The sequence below is a fragment of the Magallana gigas genome, chromosome 2 (genome assembly GCF_963853765.1).
Source record: "Magallana gigas chromosome 2, xbMagGiga1.1, whole genome shotgun sequence".
In the NCBI taxonomy this organism is placed as follows: domain Eukaryota; kingdom Metazoa; phylum Mollusca; class Bivalvia; order Ostreida; family Ostreidae; genus Magallana; species Magallana gigas.
Window position 1 is genome coordinate 33,062,739 of NC_088854.1, and position 27,956 is coordinate 33,090,694.

Sequence of the window (27,956 nt, forward strand, 5' to 3'; positions counted from 1 at the left end):
GGTTTATACCCTTGAATGTTGGAACTTCGATCATCTTACCTTATTTTCCTCAAACTCTTTTAAAAATGGTGTACAAATGTTTATCGGAAGACTATTTGCCCAACCTCAAACTATACCCTTACAGATGTCTTACAAATGTTGGTGAATGGAGGAGATCCAAAATCTAGGACTATTGCAACAATAGAAAAAGACAATGGTATACCTTTATGGTTCTTGAAGGCATCTGGTCTAATAAGAGCCAATGTTCTCTGAAGTTTGGGCTTTCCTTCTGCAGGTGGAGCAACATAGTCTGGGAAGAAGAAGGCTAATTCCCTGAAAGTCAACAAATATTTACATGAGTATGTAGGAGGAAATCATAATGAGACAAGAGAGAGAGAGAGAAAGAGAGAGAGAGAGAGAGAGAGAGAGAGAGAGAGAGAAGGGTAGGTTCATTGTTTAGCAAGTATGCGAAACAAAGCAAAGGTGATTTTCTTTATTCTATGTATTAACCTCATTGCCATATCTTCTGAGCTGCTGCCATGAAGAGCGTTCATGAATGTCTTCTCACCATACTTGGCTCTCAAGCTAAAGATATAGATTAACATAAAAATGAAAATGCCTTTGTGAAATGATGTTGTCCAAAACTTTATTGTTAACTTTGTTTGAAACTTTCTCTTTTGAATTATGACGACTACACATTTATATCTAAATATACCATATCTAACACTGATATTGAGAGCGATTCCTACAATGAAGAATTTCTAGAATTTGTAATTGAAAATATCCTGTTCTGGCTGATATATAATAAAACTTTCAAATATCTCCAGATTCAGACCATTATTTTGTATAATCTATGACACCATCATCATCATCATCATCATAATCAAATAATTCTAATTTTCTTATTCCAGAAAAATTTCTACATTAAATAACACCTCACCTCTCAGGCTTGGCCTCCTTAGCTTCCTCGACCGCTGTTGGACCAATCAGATCCCTGAACTCGCTGATGACGTTTTCTCCCGTTCTTCCCTTCGTCAGGACCAGGACGTGGGAGTTTCCACTGGTCATGAAGCTGACCAGTTCATCGAAGAATGGCTCCTCCTGCAGGTGACTGTAGAAACTCCTGACTTCCTCCTCTGTTAGGTGGCGCTCTTCATTCTTCAGGATTTCGATGCCATGGGCCTCAATCTGCATTGAAAAAAAATTTGAGTGAATGTTGAATATTGTGATGTTCAATATCTGTAGAAGATTACCATGCATATACATTTGTGAAAAATGGATTTTTTAAACTGCTTACAGTAAGACATATTCATTCAATCCCAGAAAGGGAAGTTCTTTCTTGAACAAAAGCAAGATGCAGTACGGTAAGTGAATGTAAAAAAAGACCCATTAAATTTGTCTCAAATTTGGGAAAAGTGTTTTGTTATCATCTTCATAATCTAAAACATCTTTTAAAATTCTTTTAAAGTATATGTAGATAGTCAGTCATCATATTGCGTAAAAAAAATAATTAAGTTTTAAATCTTACATCAGCAATGATCTCGGGCACTTTTCCGGCGGCCACAGCATCAGGCTTGATGAGACAAACGGTGATCTCTTTCTTTCCCTCTGAATCAAGCGAAAAAAGAATATAATAAATCATTATTGCTTTTACAATGTATTATGTCACAGCTGATACAAGAATCGGAAAGAAGAAAGTGTTACAAACAGTTATTGTTACAAGTGACTCTTATTAAATCTTCATATGAGGAAAATAAAATCTAGTCTGTTGGTACAGGATGTGAGTTATCCAAAACTTCAATTCATGAATTATGAGAAAATACTAACAATTACAAATGATTGAACATGTTGAAAATCAGAATGTCAATTTTGAACATAAGTAAAAGATGGTGCATGGAATTATCTATGTGCTGGGGTTTGAAAAGAGCTTACATAAAATAATTGATTCATTCATACATTATTATTTTTTTTAATTAATGGAAAATTAAGACACTGTAAAGGACTTCCGGAATATGATATCTGTACTGGGAATCAGAGATGCATGTATTAAATATCATTTGGTGAGAAAATCTAAAGCAACTCTGATTTTGGACATGCAACTATAAAGATAACAATTGTATGATGTATCACATCTATAGATACCATGCAAATACAAGAAATAAACATATTGTAAACAGAACTTGATTTAAGCTATAATGACAATATATAATATCGGGCTGATTATGGTATACATACTCAAAAGTAATATTAATTACATGCAATTATCAACTGAAAGAAAAGCTTCCATCAATTAACTTTAATTAGATTAGAAAAATCAATCCACATCTATGCAAAAATATGATAGGAATATGTTTTTTGATCATTCAGCAACATGCATATATAGAATGTCAAGTCATTCAAAACGAAATATAATAAGATAATACATGTATTTGGTTACAATTGTAATTATAAATTTAGCAATGATTTCCGACGGTAAAGTGATTTGCTGAACAAAACTGACTTCAAAGCCTGATATAAACAGAAAAAAACAAAGTATATATATATAAGGACTATGAATAATAGTGGGGATTGCAATGTGGTTAAAACCTGAACCTGGTTTCAAATCATCTAGGTCCCCATAATTAACTATTTCTCCCTTATAGCTCATCCTCTTGCCTGCAGAAAAGTACATATAAAAATTTTGATGTATACCGGTAATTCCTTTTTAAAGTTTACTTTAAAGAAGATAAAGTTTTTATTATCATACCTCTGCAATAAGAATAAAATACGTACGGCACCATTAATAGCAATTTCAAAAATATCCGTTATCTCATACCCGTCTGTTTTAACGAATATTTTCATGTTTAAACAATTCAGCATATGTCATAATCATGAAGATCATGTCTCAAAAATCGCATCATTTTTTAATTAGAGTTATAAACTCATTTTATTAAAACAGGATTGGGCTTATAATGATGCAAGGGCATAGAGGTTGAATGGAAAAGGCACCAGGGTTTAAACACAGATCAATTTAATGACTGCATTTGAACAACAGTCTTATCTAGAAATTTATGAATATTCAGCCAAACAGTACTTTATTAGCTAGGGAAAAACAAAAGGAAAACACTCTTCCATCTTTCAGTAGATGAATTCTTGTTATACTGCCTCCTGTTTGAAACTTTCAAAAAGGACAAGTGAAGAAATTTTCAAGTATAAAGAAAAATCAAAGTACTGCTAGTACTGAAAGTAATTAGGAAATGACTATGGGAGGAGGATAGTATTACCGATATATCTTAATCTAAAACTACCATTCTCTGTATGCATGCTGCAGACACTATAGAACAGATTAATACAAGAACTCAGTAGTTTAAAGGTAAGTAGAGTAATTCAAAATATTTAAAGTCCAAAGCTGCCTTAATCCAAATTCAGCGTGATTAACAGCTTCTAATGATATATGCGCTTGCTTAAGGTAAGAAATTAAGATTAATAGCAAGACAATAGTAATTAACCAGTACCATTAGGAAAAAAAATTAAAAGAAAAGTCAAATTAAGTTTGAAACATGGATTTGATCTTCATGCTGCTAAAGCATATTATATATATCTGCAACAAACTGGGCAACATTCTGCCACATTGCAACTTTATACCTTTGGCAAACCGAGATTGTGAACGGCTTTTCGCTGTGTCCAGAAAAAAAAGTACAGAAAGAGAACATTGATGAGATAACAGTTCATAAAGAATAGAATAAATGGTATATCATATCACTGATTAAAACTCAGACTTTTTTGATTACATATTTCCAGGAGGAAAGAAGTACAGTCAAACTTCATTATCTCAAACTCCAAATACCATAGATATCTCAATTGTCAAAGTGATTTGCAAGTCACAATAATTATTTTTCAATGTATTTTAGCACCAATACCTCAAACCTTTGGATATTTTTAGTTTACTGACTTAATGAGATAATGAGGTTTGATTGTTCATTGTTGTTAGTTTATACAACATTACAATCAACAATTGATAATGAAAAATAACTAATATACAGGGTTGTCTCTAAAAATTGAAGTAGAGGGGGGTCTGGAGGTCTAGCTCATAGCTTGATTGTGTTTGAAATGAAAAAATAGTCGGGTAATTACATCACTTTAGGCGGGGGAATTCCCCGCCTCCCGGGTCTTAGAGACAACCCTGTAATAAACGAGAACAGGAGTTATTGAAAAATATAATAAAAAGGTTGTAAAGATATCACCAAATGTAAATGAAAATCAATAATACCTTAATTAAAATCAAAAACACCTTGACCCAATCAATCATTTTTTGTCAATGTTGTTATATTTTTGTAACAGATAGAAATGATGTGTATAATTTTTTACACAGTTATTTACTAAGTCCAGAATAAAATTGTCCAATTTACTCATTATTCAGATCCACGTAAAACCCATTCCTTCATGCACAAAAAAAACTTTAAAATAAAAACATTGAAAAAATATTTACCAGATGTTTCTAAAACTGTTGAGATTTTATATTCAGTATACCACTGGCAGGTAATTATATCATTTGTATTTTCGTATGTGAAAAGGATTTTAAGAGGATACAATCTTGGATAGGTAAACAAAGGGTGAAAAATCCATGTTATTAATGCAACATCCCTTTTTCATTAAAACAACAATAAAAAATTATGGTAGGAAAAAATACCAAAAAACTTTAATTAGGGGATCAAAGAACAGTAATATAGGAAAAAGGTTACCTTCCGCAGAATCTATATCATTACAAAAGAATTTCAAATCAAAATATGCTTGAAAAGAAATAAAACAAAAGGAAAATAAACTGCATTTAAAGAAATATTGAAAGTTTGAAAAAAAAAAACCAATTCTTATATTAACTTAAAACTCTTAAAATGGTTGTGCAAGACCAGTATCAAAATTCAATGTGCTAGAATTTAATATGTGAATCTAAGATGAGATGTTAAAGAATCTATCTCTATCATCTATATTTTTAGTGATTCAAAGATTATCTTAATTTGGAGAAAGGAAATCATTTAGAAAAAAGAAATCAACTCCTTATTGAGACAACATTATCTATAAATAGCTTTTTCCAGTAGGATACATGACAACTAAAAGATCCCCCTATAGTCATATTATGCAGTCAATACCAGTATTTAATAGTATTCCCTCAGACAGTATATTGGTACTTGCTACTATATACTATTAGCTCTATGGTTTCAAACATTTACAGGACCAATATTCTTACCATCTTCCTCCTCTTTCTCTTGATCATCCTCATCCAATTTTTCTTGAGATTCCAGCTGAGAAATGTAAGGATCCTTTATCTGTGACAGACAGAAAAAAAATCTTTAAATTTCATTAATTGATGCAAAATCAATTTTTGAAAATCTCTCCCGTCATGGCCTTAACAACTACGGTACATGAACAATCATCTTCTGTTGTATTTGTTTGCATATTTTACCATCAGCAGACTTTTTGCACCCCCCCCCCCCCTTTCAATCACAGACAAGTTCTACACCCTCTTTAATTCTTAAGTCCTCCCCTCTATCTTTAGGTCTCACCTCCTTCCTCTCTGACTGTCCATCAATGACTTTATGCTCTTGTTGGAGCTGTTCAGTGATGGTTCTCAGAATTTTGGGAGAGTTAGCTCCCCTGACTACTGCTACCAAAACACCTCCCTGTAAAAAAAAAATTGATGAAAATTCAATGTCAAAAAATTATTAAAATCCCAATTTTCTGAAAATAGAAGTTTTTTTTAAATTTAGAAAAAAAAAATCAATGATTTTTTTCTCTTCAGATTAATCTCATATTCAAAATGAAAACATGTAAACACAGAAACACAGAGAGTTTTTACTTACAGCATAGAAGAGAAAGCATGGTTCACAATGTCCCCGATACTTCTCCAGAGCATCAATGGTGTCTGCTTTAGCCTACAGGTTTATCACACAATACAAGATAGAAAATTATCTCCCATAAATATGTTTCTTTTTTTAATAAATATAAAAATCAAAACTTTTTTATCTCGGTTCAAATTAACAAAATATTAGATTTTACCAAAATAATCTCTTTTTATCAGCAAAATTATCAGACAGCATTATCAGTTTAACAATTTATACAATTCTAGTACATCAATTTCAAAATACAAAATAATTATTATTGTATTGAAGGAAGAAATAAAAGATGAAGAAAAATGAATTATAATTAGGAGATTATATAAAAACCACACATGGATCAACACACAGTGGGTCAACAGTTGTTTCCTTAATTTATAAAATCACTTTCTTTAAAAAAAAAAATAAAAAATAAAAAGAATTTAGAATATTGCCATTTAAACTGAAAAAGTCACTTTTAAGCATTTATTGAATGAAGACTCAACACTATACTTTGATTTTTTAAGATAAAAATATTTAAAACCAATGATCACCAGTCAGAGAAAGCTTTCTAATTAAAGACTTTTAAGAGCTGAACTATGCCTTTTACAGTAAGAATAGAGTTTTTTTTTCAAGATTTGTTGAAAAGTCTAGAATAAGAATTAAAGCATTCATAATGTTCTAATTTCTAGATAAGATACAAAATACTCATGCATTATGTATCATATATATAAGCTATAATTTGTTTTCCTCTGAGACAAGAATTTTAAGCTCACAGTCCAAGAATTGTCTCGATACTGCAATTAACTTACAGCAGCAAAACGAAGGAGGTCGTCTCCGAGTTCATTTTTTAATCGGCGAAGATTTGCGATAAGACAAGAACAGGGTCCACTCCATTCTTGGTAGATATCAACAACTGTCAACAACAAACCAAATTAAACCAAAACAAATCGGCAACAAGCAAAACACTCTGCAAGGGGAGTCAACTTGCACTTGAAATTTAATTTTAAAATTCTTATTTTATATTAAGAGATATTAAAAGATATACATTCTCTAGCTAACCTAGCTAGATTCGATTGCAAATCTGAACATCAACTTCACTTAAAACAGTGATAATTTAAATTTTACTTTTGAATTTTGATGATATTATGTTTTTATTATTTTTTGTTTATTTGTTCGCTTTTTTTTGTTTTTTGTTTTGTTTTGGTAGTGCGAGTTGACTTACCCTTTGTGGTTTAGCAAATAACATATGGGTGGTAAGAGTGAACATACACATATAAGATAGCAAGTGTTATATTTGCTATCTTTCATGACATTATTCAACTGTCAAAAAGTAATTCGTACGGGTAATTGATAAAGTGGATATTTCAAGGCATCCGTAATAAATTTGGAATACATATTTCAGGAAAGATTTTTTTTCGAAGTAAATCAATTTATGCAACAGTTTAGATGTCTTTGAAACTCTGACTGAAATTAATATATTATGAGGGATTTTCTGGTATTTTGTGCAAAACCAGCGTTTCTCATATTCTTTTTTTGAATACCTTGAACTACCAAAATTTCTTTTTGACAGTTGATTTTTTATCAATTTCAAAGTGAATTAGTGTTTATTTCAAACACTTCACGGCAAACATGGGTAACAGAAAAAATGATTATGAAAAAAAACAACAACAAAGCTGCTTGGAATCTTCTGTGTAGAAAAAGAATTTTTTTAAAATTTAAGAAATCCTGGCCAAGGAGAAAATCAAATTTGAACTGTACAATAAATAGTTTATACATGCTTGGTGAGACCTGGGGCTATATATACATGTATGTCAAAAAAAAACAACAACCAACTACATTTTGAATGAAATAATATTGCAAGCTATAGTGGTACCGCTTGCATGATCATGCAATGAACATTTAAGTGTTCAAAACATCAATAAACACAAAACTTCTCAACATCAACAAACAGGGAATTTTTCTTTTTCAATTTTCATTGGTTCAACATTTCTCATGCAACTTACAGCTGCATATTTAAGTAGGTCATCTCCGATATCATTGCGAATTTTCTTAAGGTTGCTAACCATTCCTGTACAAGGGCCACACCACTGCTGATAGATATCTACCACTAAAACATTATAAAGTAAAGTTATCTAAAGAGAACCGTGGATTTATTGGGTATTGTAGATTAATTTCATTTAAAGTACCGGTAACTTATATAAAATTAAATGTGTCATTTAATTAACATAAAACAAATGCAATATATCTAAAATTTCATTAAAATAAAAATTCAATGCTTTAATTAGGTCTCTTTCTACATTACTAATTACCAGTATGTTTCAAAAAGTACTTAAAAGGTAACCCACCCACAGATCCATCCATTTTCACATTTATATGTACTTATAAGTATCAAACTGATTTAATTAAAATAGACAACCTTAATACATATATACATGTATATAACAATATTTAATCACTTCAACAGGTGCCAGTTACTTGCATGTGAGGAGTGAAGAATCTCGTTAGGGAATTTTTTTGTGTGTGATTAATTTTCAATATTTAGCACATATAGAGTGGAATATCAACTTACAATGGCCGGTTTATAAAGCTTATCACCTAGGTCAAGTTTGGCCTTTTTGAAAATGCTAACCATGCATTTGCATGGGCCACTCCATTCGTTGTACACATCAATAACTGTCAGGGAAAAAATTTCCATCAAATCAATTCTCTTTCAATATAAAATATAAAAAAAATTTCTCTCAAATGTAACATATCTCTTCCTCCAAGATGTTGGAGTAACTATATAATTATACAGGTCATCTAGAGTATTCCCAAATTTAAAATAGGGTACCTATTTAAGCTAAAGACCATGTCTTGAGCCCATTAACAGATTACTGAACTGAATTTTTCTTTAGGGAACTGAAAGCAATGCAAATGAAATCAAGCAGCCACTCTTACTTGAATGCTTGTTATATTATTTACCATTAACTTATCTTTTACCTTTTTTTTTTTGGAATAAATTCTACTGATATGAGAGACTCATGTAAGTTTAAAATCTTATTTATCTCCTAATGTCTTAACCTCAGGTCAAATAGCAACAATGACCTAGATTGAAAACTGATTCATTGTGGAAAGGACCGGACCATTTTATATTACTTGCATTTAGAAATTTTTAAAAATTGATAATAAAAAAAAATGTTTTGTCAATATGTTCTCTATTTAATTCAGTTAATCCTTGTCTAATTTTGAAATATGGTGCAATATGGATGAAAACTAAAGGTATACTGAGGGAACTAATGTATTTAGTTGGAGAATATGATTAGAGTTATCATTGTGTATTATTCTACAGGGGGATGGGGTTGTAATTCGACAGTTAAGATATAAATATATACGGTAGTTCAAACTATATACATGGTTCAAGTTGTTACATATTAAGTTATGAAAGCAAGAAAAAAAAGGTAAAAGCGCAGCAATCAACATTAGTTCCAGCCACTGCCAAGGCAGCCCAAATTTCATGGAAACTTACGATCATAAAATTCAACAAGGGATCACCGAGTTCTAGTTTAATTTTTTTAAACGATCCTGACATTGACGCACATGGACCACACCAAGACAAGAATACATCTACAACTATTCATCAAAGATATATGTAGCTTCAAGTATAAATACATCTACATTAATTTATAACATTTTTCCTCATAAAATTTGAAATTAATGCACCTTAAGTACTCATACACAAGAATATTTTTTTAAAAGGAAATCACGCAAGTCATCAAATCTTTGTCCTGTAACATTTAAAAAAAATATATATAATCATTCATAAATAATCTATATGATGCACTTTGCTGAAAAGTAGAATTTATGCCATTAATAGTCATTGTATTCTAAAAATGCCACATGCAAATGTTCGATATTATTAATAAGAGACCAATATCTAATTATTTGATATAACTCACTTATGTTCACTTGTATTTTTGTTTTTGTAATGCAATGAACAATAAACTGAATGATTTGTTAAATTGTAATGAGACAATAAAAACTGTTGTAATGAAAAAGTTGTAAAGATAGCATGCACAAATCATTTCCTAACATGCATATTTATATACCGGTAACTGTGCCAAGTTTGCTCTCTCTCTCTCTCTCTCTCTCTCTCTCTCTCTCTCTCTCTCTCTCTCTCTCTCTCTCTCTCTCTCTCACACCATTTACTACTATTGATATAATATTTCAATAAAGCTGAACTTATTTGGTGTATGTGATAATTGATTCCGCTATAAAATATTACATGTATGTACCTTTACCAACTATTCTGAAAGCAATGTGCATGAAGCAGTGTCTCCTTCACAAATCCTGACCAGCAATACATTGAGGACAACACAACTTCACTTACAACTCTAAAGTGGAGATTGGGATCACCACCCGTTTCTACACCTATCCTTTTAAAAATAGGTAAAATGCAAGCACATCTTCCACTCCACTGCTGATAAACATCTACAACTTCATTTGTAAAAGTTTGTTAAAATTTGAACCTATGTACCTATATATTGATTCATTTCCAAGCCACATTTTCATCTTGATCTCTATCTAATGCCTCTAGTAACCTAAATTACCTCTGTTTGAAATAGACAAAGCATCTTAGAGGCATGTGGAATTTGAAAATATATGCTTTTTAGGGTGTTTATGTGTTTGTAACCATGATACATAGGATATCTGTTTTTAGTAAAATATTGTTCTAAATGTCATTATTCAATATACATGCAATACCTTCAAAAGACTAATTAAATTCTTTTAATCTGCTTTGTCCATGGCTTCTATGAAGTTGCTGGTCTGGTATACAGAATTGAAAAGTAAATAAAATTATCTGGGGGAAATGTAAATTGTTGAAATTCTTACCAAAGAGGCCCTCTTTTGAGAGCATGTCCTCCCATTCTTCCTGAGTCTCAATTTCTTGCTGCAGCTGCGCTTCCTGCTTACGCCTAGCCATGATAAAGTAGCTTCGGGATTTTCTGCAAAGTTGTTCAACATTACAGTGTAAGTACAAGCATGATTGTGAATGTTAATATTCTCCCCTAGCCCCTCGCCGGTAACTATACAGAGATTCGATTCTTCTGATGTATAGATTGCAGACAATATTGTGTGAAAACTAACAAATATTATTTATTAAACGATATCTTAAGACATATATTACATACCAAGTCTCCAAAGTATCTCTTTTCGCGTACCTTTCTGTTGCAGGTTGTTTGGTCTAGTAACAGATACTTCCGGTGAATTCTGATTGGCTGTGATTAGGTGAACTAAAAACTAAACCGTTATCTGAAAAAATACCCGGTTAATTTGAAAAGAACATGTTACAATCTTTGATCCTAATCGAATCGATATCTTATTGATTTGCATAATTACAGAGCATGTTGATGTGAAAATACAATAATAAAACATTCGTGTATAATTTTAAGAAATTTGTCAATACCAGTTAACCTGTTTAAAACTTTTACTTCAAGGTAAGATAAATAAATCATAATTTTGATAGCTTAATTAAATATTGTGCATGCTTAGTAATACATGGGTTTTTTTTGTTTTTTTTCATTTTTACTCCAGTAGTCCGTTGCAGAAATAAGAAAGGATCATAAAACTATACAGCTTTGGGAATGAATGATAGTTTTTACATGGATAATAACCGGCTTTTAATGCAAACGAAAATAATGGTTATGGTTCAAATCAGAAAAAAACGTGAACTTCCTTCAGAAGGAGTTGCAATTTCTCATAAATTAACCGAAAATTGGTATATGGCTCCTACCGTACCTGTCTACCTGCCTAATTATTGTCGAAGTGTTTGAGGATATCATATTTCCCACTTTGCTAGAGGTATAGCTTTTTAATGATAATTGTCTTCCATGCAATACTTCTGACTATCAAAGTTTATTTTTATTGAACACAACAAGTCTTTGAATACTTAGCTTGCTGACATACCTTCACCGTTTCATAATATATATATATATTAATTAATCAGCGAAATATCGCGCTTCTTGCGCTACACCGATCACGATCCCCAAATGTGGGATTGCACCCGGTGAAATCATTTTTTAATCTGATATTGTTATTCTAACTTATTTATTTCATTTTAATATTTTTTGTTTTTATTCGTTATTTTAATTGTAACTTCTTCGTCATTACCTTAATTTTATTTCATTGATAATTTATCTTTATTTTAAATAATAATTCATTAATATAATCTAAAACGTTTAATTTTGATCCTTTTATTCTACAATGTATTTTATTTCTTTTGTTCATTTCTAACTGTGAAAGCTAGAATGCTAAAGTTTACAATGAAAAGTAGCTCTATCAAGGCAAAGGGGAATATTTAATGAAAAAAAGCTCTACATATTAAAAATTATTACCGAAATTGCTGTATTGTTAGTATTGTACGTAATCTTATAGAACAATTTAATTACTCTGTAAATTACTATTTAGAAGTTTAAGCAATCCCAGATTTGGCAAAAATACGCCCCTACAATTAGAGACGGGACTACAAACAATCCAAATTGGTCGTTCGCCAAATCATTAAGACACCGGAGAGACTTCACATCGGGTTCGGCATTTATTAATCTGAGTTTGTTGACAAAAAATTGAAAAAAAAATCAAGAAAATGAAAAGAATATTTATCTCCAAATATTTTGAGTGATGGTTGGGAAACGGGAGTACTTGCTTAGAAATGGGAACTGGTGGGTCGTTTCTGCATAATCCAGAGGATGATGATATATTTGGCAACGATTTAAATGGAAGCAGTCATGGTGTCATCAAGAGAATTCCTGTAGAAATAAAACCAAGAGGAAAGTTGGGTATATTTAGTCATGGCTCCAGCAGAAACAAGAGGATTGGGGGTAGTTTGCAGTCTGCGCTGTCGGTGGATTTGGAGAATCCAGAAGCGGAAAAGATCAAGAAGGAGTTCGAGATGTATAGGTAGGTATATTTGTATTTTAATTTGCATCTGTAGTATGTGTCTATCTATATACACTGCAGATAAATGTATATTCAGTTTGCCCATATATGACAAGGTGTATGACTGACAGTTGAAAATTTCAGACTAAACAAAGAGAATGACATCGCAGACATGAAGAAGAAAGAAACGAGGTTACAGATAGAAAACAAGAGACTGCGGGCGGAACTATTGGTGTTACAGAAGACATGTACCAATCTGAGGGCAGAGAGAGACAAAGCCATTGATGCGGAACAAGCTGCTCAAGCCCGAGCGGCAGCATTTCAAAGTGACAGGGACAAAGTTCAGAGGAATTTCAAAGTGAGTGATTAAAAGCCATGTAATGCATTGGCTTGCACAAAACCCATTGATAGCTGAATGGTTCAATTTCATTTTGCAACATGCTATTTGACTAGCTGTCAAAATTATTGTGTGTATATTTAAACAATAAAATGCTTTCTTTGTTTTGCTCTTTCCATCTCTTGTGACATGACATGGCTTTCTATTTATTTTTTTGGATATGGATAATAGGAATATAACAGTCTTTGTGTTTTCTTTCAGATATTCAGAGAAAATATGGAATTACAGCTGCAGACTCTACTAAGAGATAAACGAGCCCTAGAAAACAAGATATTCAAAGTGGCATCAGGTTATAGCCTAGAGGAAACTGAAGCATCTAACAGGCCTGACTTTGATGCATCACTAGGTGAGACATAGATTGAAATCTATCCCTCCAGCTTCACTTCTCTCTCTCTCTCTCTCTCTCTCTCTCTCTCTCTCTCTCTCTCTCTCTCTCTCTCTCGTTAGTTTTACTTTATGAAAAATTTCATTGTTGCATTATCTTTGTTAACTATGCCAAAGCATTGCACAATAGTTGTATAATGGTAGAAATAGAAAGTTAATTAATATTTTGTCCAATTTTATAGGAAACGCCAACCCTGGAGACTGGTGGACTGCCTTGGAGAGTGAACCATCACTAAGTAACATAAGCCAGGGGCACCAGACTACACTAAGGGGACCAGAATTTGCTCAGTGTATGATGGAGACCGAGGGGCCATTCAACAACATCAACAGGGGTATCAAGCTTTTTAACTTTTAAAATATCTGACCATCAAAGCAAAAGAACTTTGCATTATAAGTGTGGGTAAAAAATGTGAAGTTTTATAGAATGGCCTGTTAAACTAAGAATTCATGTGCAAATTAATTTCATAGTTTAAGAATTAAATTTGAAGGGATTTAGTAATAAATGACAAATTATAAAAGAGATGTACTTGTAGCTTAAATTGAATGAATTCATTATTCAATATAAGAAGTCAGACTTTTCTATCTGAGATTTGAATCATGGCAGTCATGAGGATGTTGGCTAAAATAGATACAAAAATTGAAGAAGAAAATCCACAGCACTGTTTGATTAAATGCTATTGCATTCTGTAGAGGACTGGAGTTCTGTGATGACCAGTCTAACCAAAATCATCCCCAGTCTCCCCGAGCATGCCCTGAGTCCGGTCATAAGGATCTATGTATCCGCCCCTAGGGACACACAGGTAGAAGTGGAGATATTCCAGAAGGAGCACTTCCCTAGACTGGCTGCCCTGTGTAATGGGGAAGGGAGGGAGCTGATATTGATACACCTCACAATGGAAGACTCGGTCAACCCTTCTCCTCAGGTAGAATCTATGTTGTATGCTCCTTATTTTTGAGTGAGTACTTTTAAGTCCATGTTTCCCCGTTTTGTATCAATTTGCGAGAATGTGAAATTGGAACTGCCAAACTTTTATTGTATTAATTTCACATAGTTCACAACTGTCAGAAAAATAAAGCAATAATTTAAAATTTGCAAGGGATAATTCTCAAAATTTTACGTTGACATTAATTTCCTGAATCAAATAAGGAATTTTCGGTATGTGATGGATATCATTTTTTTTAATAGTAGATTGAAAGATTTCGCAGCATTATTATAAAATTTTGCACGATGATGTATTTTTATGTAAAAAGACTAATGGGTCATGTATAATGCTGCATGTGTTAATTTTAGATGATTGAAAGACACCAGTTGACAAGGAAGAGACAGATAGAGAAGTCGTCAATATTTGTGGGTTTTCTTGGAGATGCTACCGACAGGTCTGTACAATATGAACATCAATTACCGGTACCAAAAATATTGCCAGCACATGTGAAACACATGATTTATAGAACACATTTTATACTACCTTAGGTCTTAGGAGTACTAAGTATTTAAAAATTTAATCTGAGAATTTTAGAGAATTTTATTTTTCAAATTCACAGGTTTACTAGTCTGGAATACAAATTTGGTTATTTGGAGAATAACAACAATCTCTCAGCTGTATTTTCATTCAGAGATGGGAAAGGGTAAGGATATGATCTCTTTGATGAATCAAAAGTGTTTTTCAACTAATTGGAAACGAGTATGTAGCTTTTTAAAATTGTCTTTACTGTGGTGCTACTTCAAGAACTAATACTAGTTGTCATTTTAAAGCATTTGTAATGTTTTGTTTGGTTTTTTTTAATTTTAAGTAACAGGGCAAGTCATACGGAAGCCAGTGAATTAAAGAACAAAGTCAGGCAAAAAGGAAATGCTAAAATCATTGATGGCTACACAGCACCTTCAAGAGGAGTAGAGCAAGCTGTCGCAGAAATAGAAAAAATGATTAAAACAGTGAGTGATTTCTCTTTTTTTTTTTCTTTTTTCTTCTAAAAAGTGTTCCAACATAAGCTTGTTAATTTTTACTTTAAGTAAATTTTATTTATTGCTCTATTGGTAGGTTATGATTTTAATTATTTTTTTAAGTGATCTTTTCCATTAATTGATAATTAACAAGTGGTACAAATGATGATTTACGCAAAAATTTTGAATTTTTTTTTTGTTTACATAGGAGGTGGGTATGGACACTGGACAGGAGAGAATTGAGGATGATGAGACGATCGCGGGGGAGATGGAGGGACCGGACAAGATCTGTGGGGGACAGGTGTGGGACACACATGGGGATTATGAACAGATGGAGGCGTTTAATTTCGCCATCAAATCCAGCTGTGAGCTTGGCTTTGAAAAGGTCAGTTATATTATTGATAAGTTGCCTTGAGTCAGAATTTGAAAATATCATTTCTAAAAAGGAATATTGAATATTTCTTGACATATAAATATTGTAACATTGAAACAAATTAAAAAAGTCTTATGGATAAGAATTTCTAACTGGAGGCACACATATACTGTGAAATCATTAGATTTCGTGGTGGCTCAATTTTCGTGGAATTCTTTGGTACCTCTCATCCGCGAACTAACATCCTCCCCAAATTATTAAATTAGTGTTATAAAGTCTATTTCCTCTTGTTGGTATAAGATAATACACGAAAGTACGTCCCCACAAACCTGTAAATTTCAAGCAATCCACAAATATTGGCCCCCACGAAGTTTAATGATACCACAGTATGTGATTTGTACATAGTGAAGTTTCTTTACTTCTGTTAGCATTACGAGAGATTGAATGCCCACATTTCTTCTGCTGGTCTCCTTCCACCATTGTTGATCATTGGTACCCCAGGATCTGGCAGATCTTTGCTGCTGGCTCAGTGGTATGTAACCGCATCTTTATTTGGTGGTTTCTGGGGGGTGGGGGTAGGGGGGGGATTGATTTAAAAAATAGCGTCATATGTTCATGTAGTTTAACGGTAGACATCTTCGCTAGCCAAGGGTTTTCGGTCCACTTTGCTCCTTATAAACCCTTGGCGGATTTCATTACGAAAACTCGATGACAAGCTCCGTTTTATGATTGGCTGCAGCTGCGAGTAGCTGATCCAATCGCAGTGCTTGTAAATATAAACTTTCAAAGAAAACACATGTGTGATCTTTGGTAAAACATTCGGTGCTTTTAACAAGTTGAGACACAAGTTCTCGAGTACAGTGCCTCCCCAACGATGGTCTAACCATATCGCTTTAAAAACCTATATATTTTACTGGGATTGACCATAGTTCTACAGACTTGTCAAGCCTCGCGTGATAGCACGGGAAGTAAACATGGCGAATGTAGAAGTTGCCTATCCTGTTAGTATATACGTTCCTGCTTATGGTTATTGCTTTTAAAGGTTCAGTGAGCTCTGTTTTATTTAATTTCTTTGGTCCGCAATATTCACGACAACGATACCTGATTTTATGGCATGAAAGCTTTCATATAAATCGGCGACTTTTTCACTCCCGGTACAGGTCTTTACAAAACACTATGAATAAAACATTCCGTGCTTTCCCTAGGTTATAACTTACTAATTAATAACTTAAATTAATAACTTAAATAATTTGTATTTAATAGCATCGTTAATTATGTTCCTATATTCGGTAGTCAACATGTTTTCAAGTTGTATTAATGCCGTAGTGTGTACATAACCTGTTGTTTAATTCGATTAAAATGATATGCAAGGGGCGCAACTCAAGTTGCTCGCTAGATAGCGCCACCACATCACCGAGTTTTCGTAATGAAATCCGCCAAGGGTTTATGGGGAGCAAAGTGGACCGAAAACCCTTGGCTAGTGAAGATGAACGGTAGATAGTACCAAAAGTATTTCACGAAGGGTTAACAATGAGAAAAACTTTTTCATGTATATCAACCTGGATTAAAATGCTGAAAATTTACAGAAGTATACGTATTAATTAATTTATCAGGTTATAATGATCAATGTTGCTTCCCTGTTTCAGGATGAATTTACAACAGGAGAAGACCCCGTCTGGTCTAGTGTTGTACCACTTTGTGGGGTCAGAGACGTCAGTCAGTGCTGACCCTATCTTTATGATCAGGCGATTAACTTCTCAGGTATTAATGATGGAAAAATGGTTTGAAAAAGTATTTCGTCGAAAAAATGAGCAGCAATTTTTTTTAGAAAGATTTTTGATCTAGTGGTAGTTTGTACATGTAAGTGTACATGAACATTTTGTATTATAATAAAATGACATGAACTTTAATTTTAAATTGACAGTATTCAATATAAGGCCACATTGTTTATCATTCTCTGACAGTTGATGCAGAAGGTGAACTCCCCTCCTGCCCTGACGGCCGACCCAATCAGACTGGTGGAGGAATTTCCAAGATGGCTGGAAAAAGTCTCGGAGAAAACTCCTGGTGGAGTCATCCTGGTCCTAGACTCCATCAACAGATTCCAGGTAAAGATGGATAAGCTCCATTGGCCTTGTACAAAACTCACATGACTTCTGATATTTGTTTCTCTATGAAAAGGGACAGCTTAATATGAATCTAGAAATTTTCTATGAGGATACTTAAATTGCAAATGTATTATATTCAAATTTATTTTTACTCCAGCAAGCAGAGATACACTTGAAATGGTTGCTGGATCCATTACCTGTGGATGTTAGGGTCATTGTGACGGCCGATGAAGAGACCTGTCCTCAGGCCTGGAGGTAGGTCAAGGATTGTAACTTAATGATACTGTTTACGCTTCTTTATTATTATCATGACAACTGTCACAAAAAGAGTAAAAGATTGGAAATATCACCTGAGTGGTGTAGAGCACAGTTTGAATACACAATTTGAAACAGCTATTAATATACATGTACATGCAAAAAGATTTTGGCACTTTCTGTCAACTGAGCTACTGGTAGCCAAGATTTCGGTTCCCTAAATGAAGCGAAAGGAATCAACCAAAATTGGTAAAGGTTGGGAAAAAAATATTTTGTGCACTGTCTTTACCTTTTTTGGTGTCTTTGTAGAGCATGGCCCACCCTTCATGTTGAACCACTCAGCAATAAGAACGTGAAGGAGCTGATCCATGCCGAACTTGCCACAATGGACGCACAGATCGGTTCAGAGGACAGCTTGATCCTGACACACTGTAGGACCCCCGCCACCTGTAGTCCTCTCTATGTCATGGTCCTGACCAGGCACATTGCAGGGTGAGGACTTCTGTGTGTTCAATTCAGATATAAAAAATAAAGTTTTACTTTATTGCTTTATTACTTTCAACTCTTTTTCAAAATTAATGATAACTCATTCTTAACCTTTTGTGTCAGTTCTTGAAATGTTGACCAGAACTGGTATTTATAACATCTGAATAATCAAGATTACCGTTATTATTCATGTAAATTTGACTAAAAATTCTCAAAACATATATCATTTTAAGAATTTTGTTTTAAAGTCTTCCCTTATGTCAAAGATTTTTACCTTTTTCTTAACTTTTGACCTTTTCAGAATAGACTTTGTATACCTTATAATATGTATATACATTACATGTACTAAGTGATATTAAAGGTCTACATAGATGTGTCAAGTTCAAAGGTCAAATTGGTGCTAATAGTTAGATATCCATGGAGATTTAATTAACCAAATCTTGCTCTTTAATAGGTATTTAAAGCATGATGGCCAGGTGGGATCACAACTGGATGTGTTATTGACTTGTCAGGATTGTGTCAGTCTGTATGGAAAAATCCTGGATCTGCTCCGGATCAGTCTGGAATCCCAGGAGACAAGGGGATTCCTTAAATCAGTCAGTTTTGAGAACTTGATGTGTTTATATTATTATGATCAATGCATGTTTGAAGGAAAATTTTAAAGTTTGTCCCCAAGTTTACTTATTTAATTCATTAGCTGAGAATGTTCTTAAGAAGTGCATTGTCTGTATATGTAAAGAGCAAGTGTTAGCTTCCAGATCTTAAAGTACATGTGTGCTTAGATACATTGTTTATACACAGAAATTTTACTGTTTCTCAGATACTGCGATACCTGTATGCAAGTCGAGGTGGCCTATGTGAGACAGAGTTGCTGGCCCTGATCCCACACCTCACCGTGAACTTCCTGTCCGTTTTTACTGAGGTCCTCACTGACCACCTAGTGCTCAAATACCAAGGGGGACTACTCACATTTGCTCACGAACAAGTTAGTCCTAGCATTCTATGTATTATACAATGATTTTCTTCTGTATTGATTAAGCTTGAATTTCTTGATGTATCTTGTTGCTCTAGGGACATTTTAAAATGCTATTTTTTTCTGTGTACACAGGTTAGGTATGCTGTTCAGGACTACTGCTTTGGAAAGGATGAGGCCAAACTTGTGGTTCAACTGAGGAAAGATCTCACCCGATACTTCTCACAGTTCATGAAGTAAAAATTTATTTAATGTTTTTGATTAAGTTTATATTCTATGCTACATGCTCAGACTGATATGTACATGTACCGGTATATGAAGGCCAAAACATTTACTGGTACATGTACCTGTTAACTAAATATGGATTCTGAAGAATGGGCAAAACATGTGATTGAGATATGCATGATTTTATTATTTTATTTTAATAGTCCAGGGCAAGTAACATGCAGAGTAGCTGATGAGTTGCCATGGTTACTAAAGATAGATGGAGACAAAGAGAGTCTGCAGAAATGCATATTGAATCTCTGTATATTCCAAAGACTTTATGCAAGGTAAGGCAGTGTAGATGTTGTGTTCATGGTCTTAGAACTAACACAATAATAAACTTTGTATAACCAGTACATACATGTTAGTCACTAAGAGAGAGAGAGAGAGAGAGAGAGAGAGAGAGAGAGAGAGAGAGAGAGAGAGAGAGAGAGAGAGAGTTGTAATTTGTCTAATTCTTATCAAATGATATGAAGAATGAATATCCCTGCGGGTTTTTATGAAACAATATTTTACTTTGTGTTCTGGATTTTAACAGGGGCAGGTGTGCAGAGTTGATCAGTTACTGGCAGTTTATTACTGCTGACAAGAACAGCATGGCACAGGCTTACTTCACAGCAACCAGGAAAATGGAGGAGGGTGAGACCAATAGTTTGGGCTCTTTGTTTGTGTCCTTATATACTGAACATATGTTAAACAATGAATGTTTAAGTCAGCACATACTTTAGTATGCTGGAAAAGCCTTTTATAATGGAAGATGTTTATATATAGTTACCAGTACTCAAATCAAAGTACTGAAAGTACTGAGAGACGGAGGCATCATTGCGGAGGAGATTAATCTAATAATTCCAAGTATTGAAGTACCGAAGGGAGTTGATTTCATTGATTGATATTTATCTTAAAATCAACGATATGCAATTTTGCATGCCAAGTAGTCTCTTATCCGTAATTGAATAACGCATATTTTCATAATATGAATTTTTGGGCCTTTCCGAAAATTCTAAAAATTCTAGGAAAACATCATATGAATCATGTTGCGTAATATTTTAAGATAGAATAAATTCCATCAAACCATGTATCAGTAATGTAAATATTTCTGGAAAATTATATGGGTCAAAGCAATATTTAACTATAATAATATTTAATGCTTTTGAATGCAATACAACGAATTTATCGATTCTTTTGGAGAACAAAGTCTTTTCAGCAGCGATGATCTGGGGTTAGGTCCAAACTGTTTCACTTCCAGTTTGCCAGAGTGACTGCATAGGAGAGTTGATAGAAATCAACTCCCAAAATTGATAATGGTTTTTTCTTCTTCAAATTTTAAGGTATAAAAGGTTTAGAGTATCAATTAAGAGTTTGCAATACTAAATACTACAGGACAGAAACTACTTTGCTAACATATCCATGCTCTTTTATGGAATATGCAAAAGCAAATTACAGACAAAAAATATTTTGTTAGTTAGTACTATACCTAATGATTCACAATATATACTAAAATTTATGATATATAATCAATAAAAACTTTTGAACAACGAACTTTTTTCATCTGAAAAAATCGTTCATGCTTAAAAACCCCTGATGTTACATGTAGGTAATACATGCATGATCTCAATCTCGCATAGTTATTGTGCAGAAGCTTTTCAAAAAGTTATGGAGATGAAATATTTATATAAAAGAGACACTACAGCTCATTTTACTCAATTTAGCTCAAAATTACCGTTGATTTAATCATTTCAGGCGGTCCAAAAAGTAAACATTGCTAGCTCAGCCTTTTGATCAACAGCTTAGAGCATCAACTGTAAACATTTCATCGTGACTTTCTGCAAGGGATGGAAATATTACGAATTTATTTAGATTTTACTTGTGGTGTAAACAATATTTTAGAGATATAAATTTAGAATTTCGGAAAAAAATTTAACACGCAATTGCGAGCTCTATTTTGCTGTAAAAAGATTCAATTTTTCAGTATATGCACGACTTCTATTTTTTCATCTATGTTTAAAAAAGGAAATATCGAAGATGAAGAAAATTCGCTCTAATATCTCTGTAAAGCTAAATCTAAAATAATATACCGCGGTAGATCTTGTAATACCCCATACTTCTCTTTTAAAAGAAAATATGTACATTCTGTCAAATGTTTTTACACTTTTTTTACGCGAAATTCTCTTATCAGCTTGCAAAAACACACTGGCTCCCCAACTTACTTTGAAATCGACAGCGCTGGCCAGACAAAGCAGGATTAACCAAGCTTCACAGCACGTGGCCTGGGTACTCTACCTATGCACACACTGAATATGTGTGTGTGTGTGTGGGGGGGGGGGGGGGGGGGGGCAGGGGCGGTTGCGTTAAAGGGTGTAATCTGGATGTTTAATTTAATTGTTTCACTATCCTTATTGTAGGTTTAGTATGCATGCCAAGTAAAACTAAACTAAAATGTGCCATGCTACGATCACGTTGTCTGTACTTAATTGGGGGAATACTCAAGTACACATAGAAGTGGTTCAACTTGTTGAATTATCATTTTATTGGAGTGTAGCTATACATAGAAAGATATATCTCCGCAGGAGATTAATTGATAATGCGCAAGTAATATACGATACGGACTAAGAACCACGCCGTGTTTATCCATTGAGTCTCATAATTATTCAATATTTCGGTCAACACAAGATGGTTCTTGAGGAATCCTCATTATTTGTCGCCACGGCCAGGAAGCTGTGTAAAAAGTATTAATAGCCACTAAACGATTACACACCATTTCTATTCTTAAACTCATGCATATTCATACTTACTTGGAATTTGACATATGGACTAAAATTTTCGAGAGAAATTATGTTTATTGATCGCAATATGTTAAGTTCTATTTATTGTAGTTGCAAATAAGATATTTATTTCGATAATAATATTGAAATATGAATCCCAAACGAATATTGCAATTTTTGCCGCTAGGTGGTGTCCGTCAAATCCACTATCGACGTCACATGTAAGCTGACCGGTAGCAATAGAGGAGGCTCATAGAGCCTCCGTCTAAAAATATTCTAACTTACCGGTAATCATCTTTAAAAAAAAATGTTTATCTATTATGTTCTTGTTAAAAAAATTAGCTTAAATAAAAAAAAGTTCATGATGAAGTGAATAATTCTGTTTATGGTACATTGAAACGGCTTTTATTTACTGTGTTTACAATTTCCAGTGGTAGGTCAGAATGGTGGCCTGATCACTCTCCCCCGCATAGCCGACATGTACGAGTCTCTGGGACGCTTCCTCAAAGACCTGGGACTCCTCAACCAGGTGTGTTCTAAATACAGATGTACCTGTAGATTCTGAAAAGTTATATGGATATACACAAATATTTTGTCCTTTGTCCATTAAAATGCAGTAGCTACAAAGGATTCTTTCTTACCTGAATTTGCTAATGATATAAAGCATAGAGATTCAAAATTTGTTAAAATCTAAGGATGTTTTCTTTTTTAATGGGGAGAGAAATTCACATGTAAATTTGTTTTCTCTTCCAGGCTGTTCCAGCTCTACAAAGAGCATTGGAGATCCGAGAGATTGCTCTGGACCCAGACCATCCCATCGTAGCTCGGTCACATCACCAGTTGGCAGGACTCCACGCTCAGTGGGGGAAGTTCTCCACCGCCGAGGCCTTCTACAAACAGGCCCTGGACATTTATGTGGACAGATACGGCTCCGATCACTATCTAGTGGCCAAGGAACTGGATGCTCTCGCCGTGCTGTACCAGAAACAGGACAAGTAAGTTTTTAGTTTTGGAGAATGCACCAGTGTGGAGAAGTTCATGTAAATGCAGGGATTGGACAATAAATGTAAAATCAGTTGATCATATTGATGAAAAGCCATTTACAACAGTCTTAATGGTATTTGTTGATGAAGGCAAGCAAATTTGGCTCTTGTCTGGATTTCCAATTGAATTTGAAAGGTTCTTTGCTTTTACTGTAGGCATGACCTAGCCGAACCTCTGAAGAAGCGAGCTGTTTCTATCAGAAAGAAAGTAAAGACTCCTAGGTCTAATTCTGTGAGTAGATTTATTTCTTAGCATTATGGATAGTGGAATTTATTGAACTTTCTAACTCCATGTTCGGCCTTGTATGCTTTAAAAATATACAATGTGACAAGTATCCATAATTTATTCTAACTTATTGCATAAACAGGGCCAGATGAAATCAGTGGTACAAAGAAGAGCTCTTCAACTTGAGGAGTTAGCAATAGGCCCAGACTCACCTGACCTGGCGAGAACCCTTAATGAGCTTGGAGTTCTGCATTACTTACAAAATGACCTAGAGTAAGCAGAAACATACATCGTACTCTAAATGATGTCACCTCCCTCTCCTCAATTCTTTAACAGAAGAATGCAAAATAATTTTTTAATGTTTAAATTTTCAGAGCAGCAGAATCTCTCTTGAAGAGATCATTGGAGATGAGAGAAGCAACACTGGGCAGCGATCACCCTGACATTGCTCAGTCACTGAACAACTTGGCAGCTCTGTACAACGACAGGAAACAGTATGACAAAGCGGAGCCTCTGTATGAGAGAGCTCTACAAATAAGACTCCAGGTATGGAAGAGTTTTACTGTGAACATTATCCTTATTGCGAATTGCTTGAAACTTGTGGTAATACATGTATTATAAACTGCTGTTGAAAAATGAAATGTAGAGAACTAGGATTTTGATTTTGATTGATTGCTGGATTTAAAAAGTATGACCCTTTGTTATGAAAAATCCCCTTCTGGCCAACTAAACATGCACACTTGTTGCTGTTGACGTTTGATTGCTTCAAGAAAAGCAAAACTTTTGATGTGTACTTTACTTTATGGAAGGACTGTTGAAAAATATACAATATTTATTAAAATTTTACCATTTATGTTTCCAATTTTATCACAAGGTTGTTTTTTTCTTGCAGCATTTCAGTGTAAACCATGACAGTGTAGCCTCAGTCATCAAACACCTGGCACTGCTGTACCGGAAACAGGTAAAACCTTCAGGCTCAGTGGTCAAAGATGGTTAAACATCAGTATACACCTGTAGTCTTTGTAATCATTTTTGTTGATTTTTGCTTAAAATCTCGAGGTCAATCTCAAATGTTAATTTTCTTTTTTAAGAAAATATTCAGTCTATAATCTAAAACAAATTTCTGGATTAGTAATTTGTCAGAATACAAAAGCAACAGATTACAACAGTCTTAATGTATTATACCACTTTGCAGGGTAAATTTGAGAAGGCAGAGCCTCTGTATAAGCGAGCTATAGAGATAAGAGAGAAGTCTTTTGGATCAGACCACCCCTCTGTAGCCACTGCCTGTGTCAACCTGGCCGTCCTGTACTCACAGCAGGTACTTGGTGTTAATAGGCAATAATATACAAATCTATAGCCTTCTGATGAGGTCCAAACATAATTCTATAGAACTGAGGAGAGAATATTGTTAGAGGATGAAGTCTGAGGTTGTGCCTTTCTGTTGATTGTTTTAACCTTCCTATGAATATTTGAACTCTAGTAATATAGACTGCAAGTTGGCTAAACAGTATCAGGTCAAGGTCAATGACTGGTAATGTTTAAGGTCATTTATTAGGCTCAAGGTCAAGGTCAAAGTAACCTATTAATTATTCTGCAATCTTAAGGAAAACATTTTACAAACTCTTTCTTTATTCTTGATTTTGTTTAGAACAAATATACTGAAGCAGAGCCACTGTATAAGAGGGCCCTGCAGATCTATGAGGAGAGCATGGGTCCCCATCACCCCAGGGTGGCAGAGACCTTGAGAAACCTTGCAGTCATGAAATATGAAATGGTAAGTGTCTGTGTGTAAGGTTCCACTGTACTGCAGCATTATAGAGTTTTCTGGATCGCAGTTTCTGTATACCTGATACTTCAAATACATGTATTGTATACGATAACTATCATAAACTAATTATGTTAATATCTATTGGGTTCTTTGAAAAATACATTATTGACAAATTTTTGAAAAATAAGATGCAAACAGATTTTAAGATTGTTGTTCTTGTTAAAATTTACATTTATAGTTCAAATTAATGAAGTAAAGTTATAAAAAAAAAATTAAAATTTCCTTTTTTCGCAATATTTTGACTTTTAGAGAGACTTTGAGACTGCAGCCAAACTGTACAAGAGAGCCACAGAAATCAAGGACGGGGATAATTCATATGGGGTCAAGGTCATGTCACGGAGGTGTTCAAGCAGCGACACAAATTCTACAGTCAAATTGATGATGAACTCATAGTTAGGCTGGCATATTTCGTGAACAATCATCACAAGATAATCAAGAAATCATAGAGGTTATCTATTGAACAAAAATGAAAAAAAAGATATGTTATAAATTGTACTGTTTTTATAGTACCTCTTCCCCATTTGGTTTATTTCATATAGAGGACAGTAAAAGTGCCAAAGATATGTTGATGTTCAAAGATAATTATATATATATATATATCTATGACGCTGGCTTTGTACTTGGCTCTTAGTTCAAATCTCATTGAATGAAAGTGAAGTTTGTTAAATATGGTAGATATATCTTTACAATGAGTATTTCTTCCCAATCTTATTGATCTTTGATATTTGAATTGTATTTAATATTCAAATACAGTAAAGTCCCAAATTTTGCCAAAGAAATGTCCGTCCCGTTAATTTCATCCGTCCTCGATAATTATTAATACTTGTATCCGTCTTGGATCGGAACAGATCCCACGATAAATATAGGCTGTAATGTTTTATTAGTTTCAAATTCAAATCATTCTTTTAAATGATGTGCAAAAGGGTATTTTACTTATATATTTATAGATAAGAATCTTATAAATTATGTTAATGCTGTAATGCCAATTTTTGTCAACAATTTGACTTAATGCATTCTGTGATGAGTTTTACTGCTGAATTTGTTTTTGTTGGTGTTTTGTTACCTTACCATGTGTTAATTAAGGTAATCCATTATGGAATTATTATTGAAAATGATCTTTTTTGTGATTGTTTTTAAGAGGTGGTTCTTGTTTTTAAGAGTTGGTTCATAAAATGATTAGCTTTTTTGTTTTGAAAGGATGCATTTACTGTTGCAATACGCATTTATTCTGTGATCATTTTTACATTGATTTTATATATATGACTAAAGAACAATTTGTTTTTAATGTCATTTTTTTGTAATACCTTGTATGGTTTATTTTGTTTTAATAGATTTTTTCAGAAATTTATCAGTATTTAAATTAAACTGTGGTTTTTGAATTTGTATGCAACTTCCTGATTAGAAGTTTTTATATGAATGTGATTTTTTTAAAGTACAATGTCATGTATTATAAATGCAGAAAAGTATATCCTCAAACATGTCTGTTAAACCTATCATGTCTTTTACCCTATACCATCTGCAATCCTTTGATACTGTAAATTCCTTATATTTTGCGAGGACTTAATTCCCCGATCCCGCTGTTTTGTATCAACTCGCGAAAATATAAAATTGCAACCGCGGAACTTTTATCCTTATTTCTTATAGTTCTTAACTCTAAGAAAAATAATGGGGAGATTTTTAAATCCGCGAAGGGTACCTCTCGCGATTTGACGCGAATATTAATTCCTCATGTTTAATAAGGAATCTATAGTATCGTTATATTTCTATGTTTAAAAGCTACTGCAGTGCATTTTCTTAGTTCAAGAAAGGTATGCAATTTTTGAATCCCTTTGTTTGGAAACTGCTGTTACTTGATTATGCCAAAAACATGTTTTTTATACTTTGGAAGTAAATGTCTTGGCGTAAAAATTTGGTATCTGTACATTTGTATTTACCATTTATGTAAAATGGACAAGTTAATAAATTATTACAATTCTATCATGTATTGGATAAATAATAAAAAGTCATGTATCTGATGAATAATAAATAGTATCAAATGATGTATGAACATTATTTAATTATTAACTGGATTTTGAAAAAAAAAAAAAAAATTGATGATAATCCCTGAAATATTATAATGCTTCCAAGACAAAGTACATGTAAAAATATAGTGGAATTATTGATGAAATG

General features: G+C 33.4%; 2 protein-coding genes across 25 annotated transcripts in view; one reads left to right on the plus strand and one right to left on the minus strand.

Moving 5' to 3' along the window:
• The window catches only part of LOC105339818 (thioredoxin domain-containing protein 3 homolog), a 39,234-nt gene extending 28,129 nt beyond the window's left edge, over positions 1–11,105 (minus strand). For 16 of the 23 annotated variants that reach the window (XM_066076229.1, XM_066076247.1, XM_066076244.1 and 13 more), the window contains exons 1-12: positions 11,000–11,105; positions 10,701–10,813; positions 6,641–6,744; positions 5,817–5,888; positions 5,520–5,636; positions 5,204–5,282; positions 4,701–4,712; positions 3,604–3,636; positions 1,508–1,587; positions 920–1,167; positions 490–564; positions 203–312 (exon numbers count right to left, since the gene is read on the minus strand). In XM_066076229.1, the coding sequence (XP_065932301.1) occupies positions 203–312; positions 490–564; positions 920–1,167; positions 1,508–1,587; positions 3,604–3,636; positions 4,701–4,712; positions 5,204–5,282; positions 5,520–5,636; positions 5,817–5,888; positions 6,641–6,744; positions 10,701–10,791 (1,021 nt within the window). In that variant the 5' untranslated portion in view covers positions 10,792–10,813; positions 11,000–11,105. Of the gene's footprint in view, positions 1–202; positions 313–489; positions 565–919; positions 1,168–1,507; positions 1,588–3,603; positions 3,637–4,447; positions 4,463–4,700; positions 4,713–5,203; positions 5,283–5,519; positions 5,637–5,816; positions 5,889–6,640; positions 6,745–7,834; positions 7,939–8,400; positions 8,505–9,336; positions 9,441–10,700; positions 10,814–10,999 lie in introns of all 23 variants that reach the window. The other 7 variants (XM_066076234.1, XM_011445558.4, XM_066076228.1 and 4 more) reach the window with 7 other exon arrangements.
• A 1,283-nt stretch (positions 11,106–12,388) lies between these two features.
• LOC105339817 (nephrocystin-3) lies at positions 12,389–27,826 on the plus strand. Of its 2 annotated transcripts, none has more exons than XM_011445552.4 (28): positions 12,389–12,764; positions 12,888–13,101; positions 13,342–13,486; positions 13,707–13,856; positions 14,215–14,447; positions 14,816–14,901; positions 15,067–15,150; positions 15,316–15,457; positions 15,675–15,851; positions 16,268–16,371; positions 17,486–17,600; positions 17,804–17,947; positions 18,105–18,202; positions 18,512–18,694; positions 19,143–19,284; positions 19,509–19,673; positions 19,797–19,897; positions 20,090–20,212; positions 20,464–20,564; positions 23,119–23,216; positions 23,441–23,682; positions 23,887–23,962; positions 24,099–24,229; positions 24,331–24,502; positions 24,849–24,917; positions 25,152–25,277; positions 25,608–25,733; positions 26,037–27,826. In XM_011445552.4, exons 1-28 carry the CDS (start codon positions 12,517–12,519, stop codon positions 26,178–26,180), a joined length of 3,939 nt encoding a protein of 1,312 aa, XP_011443854.1. In that variant the 5' UTR covers positions 12,389–12,516; the 3' UTR covers positions 26,181–27,826. The 2 variants fall into 2 exon arrangements, with proteins under 2 accessions (XP_011443854.1, XP_011443855.1); XM_011445553.4 differs by having other exon boundaries at positions 15,322–15,457.
• Positions 27,827–27,956: the final 130 nt, after the last annotated feature.

Excerpts from the sequence above, each read along its gene's own strand:
- LOC105339817 (XM_011445552.4), top strand. The coding sequence starts at position 12,517 with ATGGGAACTGGTGGGTCGTTTCTGCATAATCCAGAGGATGATGATATA. Across the intron at positions 13,102-13,341 it reads AAGTTCAGAGGAATTTCAAA|ATATTCAGAGAAAATATGGA; the intron begins GTGAGTGATTAA and ends GTTTTCTTTCAG. Across the intron at positions 16,372-17,485 it reads TCTTTGCTGCTGGCTCAGTG|GATGAATTTACAACAGGAGA; the intron begins GTATGTAACCGC and ends TCCCTGTTTCAG.